Source organism: Babylonia areolata, chromosome 7 (assembly GCF_041734735.1).
Source record: "Babylonia areolata isolate BAREFJ2019XMU chromosome 7, ASM4173473v1, whole genome shotgun sequence".
Taxonomy (NCBI): Eukaryota; Metazoa; Mollusca; class Gastropoda; order Neogastropoda; family Buccinidae; genus Babylonia; species Babylonia areolata.
The window spans coordinates 13811187-13825876 of NC_134882.1; the positions used below are offsets into that span (position 1 = coordinate 13811187).

Below are 14690 nucleotides of genomic sequence, written 5' to 3' on the forward strand. Positions count from 1 at the left end.
GTACCTTGTTATCTACTATCCCCCCCCCTGCCCCCCCCCCCAATATTCCTTGTGACCCCGGTACACTTGGTAATAAAGACATATTCTATTCTGTTCTATTCTATCAATATTTGAAATGGTATACCAGAGAATAATTCTACAGTTTCGTCAACGTTAAGTGCAACTGAGCAACGTGAAATGCTGATTCGTGAGTTATTTCATGTACAGGAATATTGTCCTAGATATATTGATTATCGTCTCATAAATGTCGGAAAATATCCTCCCGAAATTACATCGCATTCCAACAAACACACAGCGTAATTTAAAATGCCTCCAAGATTTTTTTCTTCTTCTGTTCAGAACCGATAATTCTACACAGAGGACATGCCTTCGATTGTCAGTGCTGAGTTATGTCCCTTGTGACACAAACGCATGGCGCAAAAAATTCGTGCGCGGTTATGAAAGTGCGACTAGCTTCGTTTATGTATTCGTTTACTTATCTTTTAAATCAAAGCAATGCCAGTGACAAAAATCGTGGACATCTTTTTTCTTTTAAAAAAACAAACAAAAAAACTTCATGTCTTCTTCAAATGGCAACAAGTTATTCTCGGTATTTCACAAAATGTAGGGTTCTCCATGGCAAAATTCTGTAGGAAAAAAAAACCAACCCAAAAACATAACAAAACACACACACTTTGACAGGAAAACAAATACACTTGCAGACGGAAAATAAAGGACGACAATTGGTGGCGCTGCTCTGTGGCGATGCGCTCTCCCCGGCTACAGGAACAGCAGCGGCCTGAACTTCACACAGAGAAATATGCTGTGACAAAAAGGAATACAATACAATGCAATACAACACAACTATTCTGCTTACAATAAACTGCGCGGACGTTGAACATAACGAATGACACACGCAGGATAACAGCAGTTTCCATTTGTGCATCCCAGAGACTACGCTGTTACTGGTGTTCAGTTTCACGTGTATGTATGTATGTTTGTATGATAGTGGTGTCCAACTATAGACCATCAGAACATCTGCTGTCCGCCTCAACTGCTGTCCCAACTATCTGGGCTAGAACTTGATTACAGTGGAAAGTGTCATGCCCAAGTTACATCCCCACTCTTTCGCCCAAGAGGGTTTTTTTTTAGGACAATCGGCGTTGGGGTGGTTTCCAAAAGGCCAACTAGCCCCCAAGGCTGCAGCACTAAGAGCCAGTGCAATCTTGCCTCCTAGTTTGAAAGTCTTAGTCCTTCACAAAAAGAAAAAGGTGTAAATGACTTCCCATCGAAACGGAGAAGCCATTGATAATACAGCTCTCACTCTGCTGATGTCCCCAACTGCCGGCTCATGTCAATCTGTGGTGATATAAACTTGAGAGAACAGAAAAGCCAACTTTCACATTGGAAGATCGTAAATGGGGCGGGGGTGGCCGGGGGGGGGGGGGGGGGGGCAGGGGGGATAGATAACATAAACGAAGATCTGGAATACTGCTGTATGTGTCGCACCGAATTCAGTCCGAACCATTCTCAGTAAATATGACAAAAACAAAACACTGAAACTGAATATCATATTTGTTCAATAAGCAAATTAGCACACGGTGGAGATCAGTGAAACAGTCTGAATGGCTGAAACCAAGGTTCTGAATAAATATCGGTTAGCATACAAATAAAAGCGCGGGATGCATAACATGACACTTAGTCTTTTACACATGCTGTACACAATCTCTCTCTCTCTCTCTCTCTCTCTCTCTCTCTCTCTCTTTCTTGCACACACACACACACACACACACACACACACATTTCTCTCCTACAAAAGAAAGCCCACTGTCAAATAAAACAAAACAAGAACGGCAAAGCCTTCAAGACTCACTTGTCATACACACTTTAAAAAAAAAAAATTTGAAATCTTTTATAAAGTCCGCGGGAAAGGAGACTTTGCCATTGTCTCAAGAACGCGGCAACATATTGCTGTTTTCGCTAGTTCTGCAGATCTCCGTGTTCAATAGGCATAGTCACACTCGGAAACTACCACACGGTCCATTCAATTTCTCTTTCATGTTCATTCCTAGTTAATTCAGTATCCACTTTAAAATATTCATATGCAATAAACACGGTCGATGATGTAGTTAGCATCACTGTATGCATTCTGTCCAGGATTTGTATTTCTCTTCTTTTAATTACGAACAAGAGAGGCAAGGCCTTCAAGACTCACTTGTGATACACTTTATAAAAAAAATCCAAGCTTTTTATGTATTGAGTATAATTTCAAAATGTAATGTTTAAGATGAGAAAGATCAGTTTAAAGCAAATTAAGTCCCCTAGCATTAATTACAGAGTAATTTCCCTTCTCTACTATATGCACCAAAACGTTTGCAAATAAATAAAACTTCCATGCTTAGCAAAAGAAGTTCCTGTTTGAACAAAAAATGATAATAATGACTGCTCTTGTTGTTGGGTCGGAATATCAGATCAAAGTGCCAAGTTTAGAGAATACAAAAAATATAAATATAACAGTAAATGCAGTTTCCATATAACTAGGGCTTCATTTGTGTGTGTGTGTGTGTGTGTGTGTGTGTGTGTGTGTGTGTGTGTGTGTGCCCATCCCAGAGGTGCAATATTGTTTTAAACAAAGAACTGAATTTTTCCTATTTTTATGCCTAATTTGGTGTCAACTGACAAACTATTTGCAGAGAAAATGTCAATGTTAAAGTTTACCACGGGCACACACACACACACACACACACACACACACACACACACACAGACAGCCGAACACCGGGTTAATACATAGACTCACTTTGTTTACGCAAGAGAGTCAACAAGAAAAACGATGTCATGCCGCCTTCTAACCACACATAGCCTACGTTCCGGAACCTGGGAAGCGAGATAATGTGTTTTTTTGTTTTTTGTTTTTATTTATCGGAATCGAGACTCAACGAAATGATCACAAAAAACAGCTTAATTCGGGAGACTTACAACCTATTGTTGGTATGACTGTGAATATTTATTTTTCCTACTTCGTTTAAGTCAAATTTGGTATAAGCAGACAAAGCATTGCCAGAGAAAATGAATTTGTTAAAGTTTACAACAGACACACAGACACAGACACACACACACACACACACACACACACACACACACACACACACACACAACCGTACACCAGGTTATAACATAGATTCACTTTGTGTTTATAGAAGTGAGTCATTAAAATAAGAAGACGAAGAAGAAGAAGAAAATTAGAACACCCAGCACCTACATCAACAACAAAACATACATCATCATACAACAACATCACCACCACCATCACCACTATCATCATCCGCCACTGACGTCAGCGGCTTAAGTGCATCGTCACCACCACCACCACCACCGCGACCCCCCGCCCCCGCCCCCACCACAGCTGGTTTCGATGACGTCACCGAGTAGCGTGCTTGCGTCAGTTGCAGGCCTCCGACACTGGCTTTGCGACCTCCGCCCGTCGTTTTGGTGCTACTGACGCTGTTGCTGTTGCTGTTGTTGGCGTCGCGGCCACCACGGGGGTCCTTCTCCTCCTTGCGCTTGGCGATGATTTCGCGGAGAGTCTTGTGCAGCCCCGTCAGCCCGCCGTCCTCCTTGTTCTTGGCCTTGGCCTTGATCTGCCGGAGCTTGACCTGGCGGGCAGTGTCCCGCTGCACCTTCATCATCTCGCTGTGGGGGGCGGGGTGGGTGTTGGGTGTTTCGGTGTCGGACATAGGCACACACACACACAGATACGCACACACGCACACACACACACACAGATACATACACACATATACATATGCATGGATACGTACGCATACACAAACAAACACACACACACACACACGCACACACACACACACACACACACACACACACACACAGGTTCGGGGTCAATATAATCCGAATCTAAATTTACATTGAAGCTTAGCAAACAACACAGGACACACACACACACACACACACACACACACACACACACACACAAATACAGAGAGAGAGAGAGAGAGTCACACACAGAGTTAATTACTGTAGCTCTTAATCTTGTGCAGACAAAAGTATATATCACTTGAACACCAGTCATTCACACACACACACACACATACACACACGCACGCACACACACACACACACACACACACACACACACACACACACACACAACCATAACTCTTGATTCAAAAGGAACCTTCGCTGTTGGAACGCTTGTGAAGCGACACCAGTGTGACAGCACTCCCTACTTGTTTGTGTACTCGTAAGCAGTGTTGTTGATTTTGCTGAACGAAAGTCCTGCGATCCCAAGAAGAAGCAGTCCAGATGAAGAATGTTGACTGACATCATGACCTGTAAGGTCAGTTTTATCGTAATTACTGAGATGACAGTCCTTCATTGACCAGCTTACCTGTCAGCAGCAGTCGAAGGGTCAAAGACAAGACTTTTGTGTTTATTTTCCCTGCCCTGAATGCAGCCATACTCCGTTTTCTGGGGTTCGCATGCTGGGTATGTTCTTGTTTCCATAACCCACCGCACGCTGACATGGATTACAGGATTTATAACGTGAGTATCTGATAATCAACCAGCGCAAACACACGAATAGTATTCAGGCACTAGAACGTCTACGCATATTCTAAAATCTCCACCCCTTTTACCCACCAGGCGCCGTTACCGAGATTCGAACCCGGGACCTTCCAGATTAAAAGTCTGACGCTTTAACAATTCGGCCTTGACCACGGGATACTTACTCCAGTTCCACAAATCCATCTTTGTTGATGTCCAGCTTCTGGAAAATGACGTCAATGGCGTGCTCCGTCACTGGAATCTTCAGTGTCTGCAACAAGGGATTCCATGTGACAGTATGGAGATTCCATGTGACAGTGTGGGGATTCCATGTGACAGTATGGGGATTCCATGTGACAGTATGGGGAATCCATGTGACAGTATGGGGATTCCATGTGACAGTATGGGGAATCCATGTGGACAGTGTGGGGAATCCATGTGACAGTATAGGGAATCCATGTGACAGTGTGGGGATTCCATGTGACAGTATGGGGAATCCATGTGACAGTATGGGGAATCAATGTGGACAGTGTGGGGAATCCAGGTGACAGTATGGGGAATCCAGGTGACAGTGTGGGGATTCCATGTGACAGTATGGGGAATCCATGTGACAGTGTGGGGAATCCATGTGACAGTATGGGGAATCCAGTGTGGGGAATCCATGTGACAGTGTGGGGATTCCATGTGGACAGTATGGGGAATCCATGTGACAGTGTGGGGAATCCATGTGACAGTATGGGGAATCCAGTGTGGGGAATCCATGTGACAGTGTGGGGATTCCAGGTGACAGTGTGGGGAATCCAGGTGACAGTGTGGGGAATCCATGTGACAGTATGAGGATTCCATGTGACAGTGTGGGGAATCCATGTGACAGTGTAGGGAATCCATGTGACAGTATGAGGAATCCATGTGACAATGTGGGGAATCCATGTGACAGTGTGGGGAATCCATGTGACAGTGTGGGGAATCCATGTGACAGTGTGGGGAATCCATGTGGACAGTGTGGGGAATCCATGTGACAATGTGGGGAATCCATGTGACAGTATGAGGATTCCATGTGACAGTGTGGGGAATCCATGTGACAGTATGAGGATTCCATGTGACAATGTGGGGATTCCATGTGACAGTATGAGGATTCCATGTGACAGTGTGGGGAATCCATGTGACAGTGTGGGGAATCCATGTGACAGTGTGGGGAATCCATGTGACAGTGTGGGGGTGGGAGTGTTGTATGACACATTAATAAAACCTGGCTCAGACTTGTTTCATGAGAGGAAAACAAAACAACAACAACAACAACAACAAAAAACAACAACAACAACCAACAAACAATACAATAAAACAAGAAAGAAAGCCTGTCACATACAAAAAATAAATAATAATAAAAATAAAAATGAAATAAAATAAACTCCATGTTTCAAACAAACAAACAAACACAACACACACACACACACACACACACACACACACACACACACACACACACACACACACAACACAACACAACACAACACACCAAAACCTCACGTTCAGCCCGTCACGGATGTTGCCCTTGGAGAGCTTATCCTTCTTCTTGACATCCATGAACTGGAACATATCGATGACCCTCAAGTTGTCCAGCTTCATGTACTCGAAGAGCACCGTCACGGGGTCGAAGCGGTCCAGGTTGGTGCCCTCGTGCTCGCGCTTCCGGTCGCTGGTGGCCAAGGTCACGGCCTCTTCGTGCCGTACGCGCAGTACGCGCGTCTCCTGGGCGCTGGCCACCAGCTGCGTGAACTCCAGGTCCACCGGCACGCCCTGTTGGTTGGGTGAGGGTGGTTAGTGTGTGGTTGGGTGGCCGGCGAGTGGGTTAGTTGGTTGGGTGGGCTGGTTGCGTTGGTTGGTTGGTCAGTCAGGTCAGTCAGAGGTTGGTTTTGTTGGTGGTGTTGGTGGTGTTTAAGTCTTTTTAGGTTGTTTGCACTGTTCTGTTTATTTATTATCATTTTGTTTTGTTTGTTTGTTTGTTTGTTTGTTAACTTTCGCTTGCTCATTTTTCTGTGTCTCGTGCAGACTGGTTTTTTTTTTTTTTACTTATCAAACAAACAACAACAACAACAATATTGGTGGTGTTAAGTCTTTTCGGGTTGTTTGTACCTTTCTATTAATTTATTTATTTATTATAATTATTTATTATAATTTTGTTTTGTTTGTTTGTTTGTTAAGTTTTGCTTGCTCACCTTTCTGTCTCGAGCAGACTGATATTTTTTTACAAATCGAACAGTAACAACAACAACAAGAGAGGCAAGGCCTTCAAGACTCACTAGCATTAATTACAGAGTAATTTCCCTTTTCTACTATTTGCACCAAAACATTTGCAATATAAATAAAGCGTCCATGCTTAGCAAAAGAAGTTCCTGTTTGAATTTTCAAAAAAAATGATAATAATGACTGCTCTTGTTGTTGGGTCAGAATATCAGATCAAACTGCCAAGTTTAGAGAATACAAAAAATATAAATATAACAGTAAATGCTGTTTGCATATAATTAGGCTTCATTTTTTTTGTGCCCATCCCAGAGGTGCAATATTGTTTTAAACAAGATGACTGGAAAGAACTGAATTTCCTATTTTTATGCCTAATTTGGTGTCAACTGACAAAGTAGTTGCAGAGAAAATGTCAATGTTAATGTTTACCACGGACGCACAGACACACACACACACACACACACACACACACACACACACACACACACACACACACACACAGACACACACACACACACACACACACACACACAGAGAGAGACAACCGAACACCGGGTTAAAACATAGACTCACTTTGTTTACACAATTGAGTCAAAAATAGTGCTTCTGCTACTACTATTATTACTACTTCTACTACTAGTTTCTTCTCCTACTAGCACTTCTTCTTCCACGACTACGCCAACTACAACTACTACCATACTACCGCTAAGAAGAAAAAGAAGAAGACGACGAATGCGCATTCACTTCACAGCGCTTACACGCCAGTCATTCACACTCATACACATCTCTGACTGAGAAGAATGAACGATAAAGCATGAATGAGTATACACAGAACAAACAGAAACTGCGGACCAGGAAGACAAAATGACGGCAAAAAACCAGCTACAACATGTTTCTATGCCACAACCTATTTTGCAGTCAACCGTGGGAAATTCACAGCCTTTGCAGGCTTCTAGGGCATACTGATACGGAAACAAAAACGCAGAAAATATACTGCTTTTTTCCTCCAAATGACGTGCGGTCACATACGAAACCACTGTAGAAGTGAGCTCCCCTAAGTGTATGCACGTGAAAACTGTTTTCATGAGAGCGGGCTGATTTTGACACCAGAGGAACACTCGAGCTCGGAGCTCATGAGATAAACCATACTGCGACACAAGGAGAAGGGTGGCAACATGGTTAAGGCGCTCATCTGCTAATACAGAGTCCGTGAGGGTCTAGGTTCGAATCCCAATCTCATGCTTTCCCCCCCAAGTTTTACTGGAAAAATCGAACAGGGCGTCTAGACGTTCGGATGAGATGATAAACCGAGGTCTCACGTGCAGTACGCGCTTGGCGCACTGAAAAAAAAAATATATATACATATATATATATGGAGTGATGGCCTTGAGATAATGCGTCTGCCTAGGAAGCGAGAGAATCTGAGCGCGCTGGTTCGAATCACGGCTCAGCCGCCGATATTTTCTCCCCCTCCACAAGACCTTGAGTGGTGGTCTGGACGCTAGTCATTCGGATGAGACGATAAACCGAGGTCCCGTGTGCAGCATACACTTAGCGCACGTAAAAGAACCCACGGCAACAAAAGGGTTATTCCTGGCAAAATTCTGTAGAAAAATCCACTTCGATAGGAAAAAACAAATAAAACTGCACGCAGGAAAAAAAAACACACAAAAAAAACGGGTGGCACTGTAGTATAGCGACGCGCTCTCCCTGGGGAGAGCAGTCCGAATTTCAGACAGAGAAATCTGTTGTGATAAAAAGAAATACAAATACAAATATATATTTTATAAGCAAGTCTGGGAGTTGTGGGCGTCAGTCTTCATCATCATCATCATCATCATTCACCGTCATCGTCTTCTTCTTCTTCTTCGTCGTCGTCGGAGGCGGCCTTCTTCTTCTTCTTATATCTATTATCGACGGGCGCAATAGCCGAGTGGTTAAAGCGTTGGACTGTCAATCTGAGGGTCCCGGGTTCGAATCACGGTGACGGCGCCTGGTGGGTAAAGGGTGCAGATTTTTACGATCTCCCAGGTCAACATATGTGCACACCTGCTAGTGCCTGAACCCCCTTCGTGTGTGTACGCAAGCAGAAGATCAAATACGCACGTTAAAGATCCTGTAATCCATGTCAGCGTTCGGTGGGTTATGGAAACAAGAACATACCCAGCATGCACACCCCCGAAAACGGAGTATGGCTGCCTACATGGCGGGGTAAAAACGGTCATACACGTAAAAGCCCACTCGTGTGCATACGAGTGAACGCTGAAGAAGAAGAAGAATATCTATTATCATAATCATCATCAGTGACTTACACAGATGTCGATGTCGGAGATGTTAAGCTGTGGAGTGGAGGCCACAGCGTTGATCAGGGCTTTGGCCCCGTCCGTGGTCAGTGGGTTCTGTCCGATCTGTCCACACACACACACACACACACACACACACACACACACACACACACACGCATGCATTCATGCACGCACGCATGCATTCACACATGCACACGCATGCCCACACACGCACACGCACACACACATACAAACACACACACACATACACATCACACACACACACACACACACACACACACACACACACACACACACACACACACACATGAATGAATGAATGAATGAATGAAAGTCTGCAGGGCAGTAAGTAATCATAACAATGTTTCCCATTGCATTCGGCACAGGTTGGGTTCTTTTTTTGTTGAAGCGATGCCCGCTTAAAAAAAGGGGGGGATGAGGAGGGGGAGAGAGAGAGAGAGAGAGAGAGAGAGAGAGAGAGAGAGAGAGAGAGAGAGAGAGAGAGAGAGAGAGAAAGAAAAGGAAAAAAAATCATTTCCATTAGCTCATAGGCTAACAAAGGAATCAACATTGTTGAAAAAGAAGAAAAATGATTGCTCTTTTCACCAAGAAAATCAACATAATAATAATAATAATGGATACTTATATAGCACACTATCCAGAAATCTGCTCTAGGTGCTTTACAAAAACGCTTTTGTTAACATAATACATCATATCTATGTTACATACGCACACCAAAATGTGACTACACACACACACACACACACACACACACATACACACACACACACACACACACACACACACACACACACACACACGCTGCATACATACATTTTAACTCTTTCCATACGAACGGCGAAAGAGACGACGTTAACAGCGTTTCACCCCAATTACCATCATCAAAATATTGCAAGCGGAAGGCTCTTATACTGAAGGCGTGAATGTTGACAAAGAATACCACAATTCTGACGACGGAAGCTAAAGGTTGGGTCATTCAGACACCCACTGGACATCCGAGGGGTCTGTGTAGAGGAGAAGAGAGGACTGGCCGTACTGAGTGAGTTAACATACATGTGTATCTACCAGCTACCCTAACACATACGCACACATAGGCAGGCACAAACTTACATAAACACACGCACACGCACACACAATACACATTCATATACATGCATGTAGTTATGTACACATACATATGTATGCACACATAGTCAAGCACAGCTAACGCAAAGGAAGTGGACCTGCCACAATTGAACTTATTGCTGAGTGAAAAGGTGAGTTTTGAGACGAGATTTAAAAGATGCTTTTGTTATTAATGTTGTTATTGTTTTTTTTCTAAAAACTTCAAATCTACCACATTTGACACAATATCTGCCAGCAACATTGATAAACTAATGATGTATGATGATGATAACGGATAGTGATGATAATGACAATGGATGATAATTACGATGACGATGATGATGATGATGGGTAGTCGGAGGAGAGGATGGTGAAGATGATGGATGATGATGATGATAACAATGATGATGATGATGACAACGATGATACTATTTCTTTCTTTTTTTTTTCAAATCTCGCCCCAAAGTACTGACCCTAAGACAGTGCAGACTGGTGTTCTTCGTCACGCCTTTTAGCAGGAACCCCAGCGACATCAGGTCCACGCGGTTGCACGTGAGGTCCAGCTCGCGCAGGGAGCTATTTTTAGGCAGCACGTGCGCCAGGGCCAAGCACCCTTCCTTGCCCAGGCCGTTCCACGCCAGGTTGAGCGACCTCAGGCAGCGGTTGGTCTGCCAGGGAGTGTCAGTATCAGTATCAGTATCAGTATTAGTATCAGTAGCTCAAGGAGGCGTCATTGCGTTCGGACAAATCCATATACGCTACACCACATCTGCCAAGCAGATGCCTGACCAGCAGCGTAACCCAACGCGCTTAGTCAGGCCTTGAGAAAAAAATAAAAATAAAATAAAAATAAATAATTAATTAAAAAAATATTTTAAAATAACATAAAATAAAATAAGAATAAAAATAAATAAATAAATAAATAATAGATAAATACATAAAAAAGAACTACTACTAATAATAACAATATCTATAAGGCGCAAAAACCTGAAGTCAACTATAAGCGTACAAAAATAAATAAATAAATAAAATAAAATAAAATAAAATAAACGGTAAATAATAAAATGAACGGTAAGACGGGACAATTTGGAAAGGAAACTGTGTGTGTGTCTCGTAGTAGTAATAGTGGTGGTAGTTGGAGGAGCAGGAGTAGGAATAGTCGTAGTAGTAGCCGTAGGAAGAGGAGGAGGAACTTTTAGAGAGGAAACTATGTGTGTCTGGTTGTAGTGGTGGTGGTGGTGGTGAGGGTGGTGGTGGTGGTAGTAGTAGTGGTGGTAGTAGTAGTAGCAGTGGTAGAAGGAAGAGGAGGAGGAGGAAGCGGAGGATAGTTCAGAAACTATGTGTCTAGTAGTAGTGGTCGTGGTGGTGGTGGTGGTGGTGGTGGTGATGGTGGTAGGAGGAGGAGGAATAGGAAGAGGAGGCGGAGGATATTTCAGAAAGTATGTGTCTAGTAGAAGTAGTAGTAGTAGTGGTGGTGGTGGTGGTGGTGGTGGTGGTGGTGGTTGTAGTAGGAGGAGGAGAAGGAGGAGGAGGAGGACATTCAGGAAACTAGGTGGTGGTGGTGGTGGTAGTAGGAGGAGGGGGAGAAGGAGGAGAGGGAGAAGGAGGAGGAGGAGAAGGAGGAGGAGGAGAAGGAGGAGGGGGAGAAGGGGGAGAAGGAGGAGGAGGAGAAGGAGGAGGGGGAGAAGGAGGAGGAGGAGGAGAAGGAGGAGGGGGAGAAGGACATTTCAGAAAGGAAACTAGATGGTGGTGGTGATGGTGGTAGTAGAAGTTGTAGTTGTAGTCGTAGTAGTGGTAGTAGTAGTAGTAGAAGCAGGAGGAGGACATTTCAGAAAGGAATTTATGTGTGTCTAGCTTTAGTAGTAAGAGGAGGAGGGTTTGATTTTGATCTGATTTGGTATGGATACTTATATAGCGCTTATCCTCGGTCGGAGACCAAAGTCTAAGCGCTTTGCAAACTCGGGGTCATTTGAACAACAGGCTGCCAACCTGAGTAGAGCCGACTGACTGCTACCATTGGGCGCTCATCATTCGCAGGACGAAGGGAAGGGGGCGGGGGAGGAAAGGTACGACTGTATGTGCATGTTTGTGCGTATTGTGCATGCACCAGTCGATACTGAAATAAATATTGAAATAATAATGAAATAAATAAATAGATCGATAAATTTATTTTTTTAAATCTACTTATCTTTCTGACCTTATCAGTGTTTACACTCCCACAAGAAATCTCCGCTCTTCCTCTGACGGTTACCTTTTGAAACTTCCTCGCGTCAATACAAGAACCTATGGTGAACGTTCTTTCTTCTTTGCTGTTCCTCACATCTGGAACAACCTTACTTATCATATCCGTGCATCTGATTCTATTTCTGCTTTTCGCTCACCACTAAAGACTCATCTTTTTAAAAGCTATCTATAAGTACTCTCAGCTTCCTTTTCTCCAACACCACCCATGTCAGCTCAGTTTGGATGTATGTAGAGTGGGAAAGGGAGAGTGTGAGTGGGGGGAGGGTTGTTTGAGAAAGAGTGGCCATGAATGTTTTTGTGTATTGCAATATTTTTCTTTCATGTAAAGCGCTCTGAGCTCTTAGTGAGAAAGGGCACTATATAAATTTACAGTATTATATTATATTTTAAATATGAAAAACAGCACCCAAAAAATTGACATCATCCTCTCACCCCCAAGGCTCTGACCAAAGCCACGGCGCTATCCCGACGTATATGGTTCCACTGCAGGTCCAATGTCTGCATGCTGCTGTTCTGAGCTGCACATGATACACACACACACACACACACACACACACACACACACACACACACACAAAGAGCTGAGTGACAGTTTAGGCGGCGCTGTCAGTCGCCTCCCCCCACAACCCCCCACCCCACCTCCCCCTCCACCACACACTCCCGACCCTCATAAAAGAAAAGAAAACAAAACAAAACAAAAAGGCTACAGCTGCAAAGAGCTTTTGTTTTCGCTACTCGGTCATGTTAAGAGCCTTACGGGCCCTGTCTGGGAAGAAGATGACAGGGCCTTTGGGAAAATGGGTCATGGAAGGCATGCTGTTTCCGAAGAGGAGGGAGTATGGGGGAGAAGAAAAGAAGAATTCTCCTCCTTCTTCTTCTTCTTCTTCGTTCGTGGGCTGCAACTCCCACGTTCACTTGTTTGTACACGAGTGGACTCATACGTATATGACCGTTCCCCCCCGCCCCCTTCCCCCTCCCCCATGTAGGCAGCCATACTCCGTTTTCGGCGGTGGAATAATATAACAGGAGGAGAAGGAGGGAAAGGAAGAACAGGAAGAGGGGGATAATGGGAGGCTTGTTCCCCCCCCCCCCCCCCCCCACACACACACACACCTCCCCTCACCTCGCCACCACCACCACCCGCCTCCCGAGTGGTTAAAGCGTTAAACCTTCAATCTGAGGGTGTCAGGTTCGAATCCCGATAACGACGTCTGGTGGGTAAAGTTTGAGATTTTTCCGATCTCCCAGGTCAACATATGTGCAGACCTGCTTAGTGCCTGAACTCCTTTCGTGTGTTTACGCACGCAGAAGATCAAATACGCACTTTAAAGATCATGTAATTCTTGACAGCTTTCAGTTCGGGGAGTTATGGAAATAAAAACATACCCAGCATGCACATCCCCGAAAAAGGAGTATGGATGCCTTCATAGCGGGGTAAAATAACAAAACGGTCATACACTTAAAATGTTAAATGTCTGTGTGAGTGTGCGTGTGCATGATTGAAACCTGACTGAATAACACGGGAAACGAAGTGATGAGCGCCAAATGGCAGCGAGTCAGTCGACTCTGCTTTAAGTAGTTAGGCTGTTGTGCAAATGACTCCGTGTTTGTAAAGCGTCTTAGAGCTTGGTCTTCGACCGAGATAAGGCGCTGTGTAAGTATCCATATATCATGTCATGACATCACCCGCTGTTGTTTTATGTCAAAACGAAAACTCACTCTGATACGTGGTAGTAAAAACCTGATTTATGCAAAGAACACTAGAGAAGAAATGAAGAAAATGAACCGGACACACACACACACACACACACACACACACACACACACACACACATATATATATATATATATATATATATATATGCACGCATGCACAACCACGCACACATACAGACGCAGGCAGACAGACAGACAGGGGCACAGATACAGACAGACAGACGGACAGACAGACAAATTGTAACAGACAGAAAACGTTTAATTTTGAAGGATCAGGCTTTGCTTGACTATCTCTTTTCCTGATGTGCTTTTGCTAATGAAGGTTGAATAAAAAAAAAAAAAAGAAAAAAAAAGAGAATTGGTTGAAAGATATGAGAAAGCATCAGGCCTGCATAAAGTATTATCACCCCAACATGGAAGAGGAAAACACTGTCAATGACGAAGGCAAAAAGAGACATCCAGCAAAAAGAACACACAAATGCTTCTTCGCGTATGCTTGAATGATATTTAAATTGG

General features: G+C 43.9%; 1 protein-coding gene across 2 annotated transcripts in view; it reads right to left on the reverse strand.

Moving 5' to 3' along the window:
* Nucleotides 1-549: 549 nt before the first annotated feature.
* LOC143283730 (uncharacterized) overlaps nt 550-14690 on the reverse strand; it is a 57713-nt gene continuing 43572 nt past the window's right edge. For both annotated transcript variants that reach the window (XM_076590010.1, XM_076590011.1), the window contains exons 7-12: nt 12891-12976; nt 10688-10882; nt 9096-9191; nt 6070-6339; nt 4728-4813; nt 550-3672 (exon numbers count right to left, since the gene is read on the reverse strand). In XM_076590010.1, the coding sequence (XP_076446125.1) occupies nt 3264-3672; nt 4728-4813; nt 6070-6339; nt 9096-9191; nt 10688-10882; nt 12891-12976 (1142 nt within the window). In that variant the 3' untranslated portion in view covers nt 550-3263. The remainder of the gene's footprint in view (nt 3673-4727; nt 4814-6069; nt 6340-9095; nt 9192-10687; nt 10883-12890; nt 12977-14690) is intronic.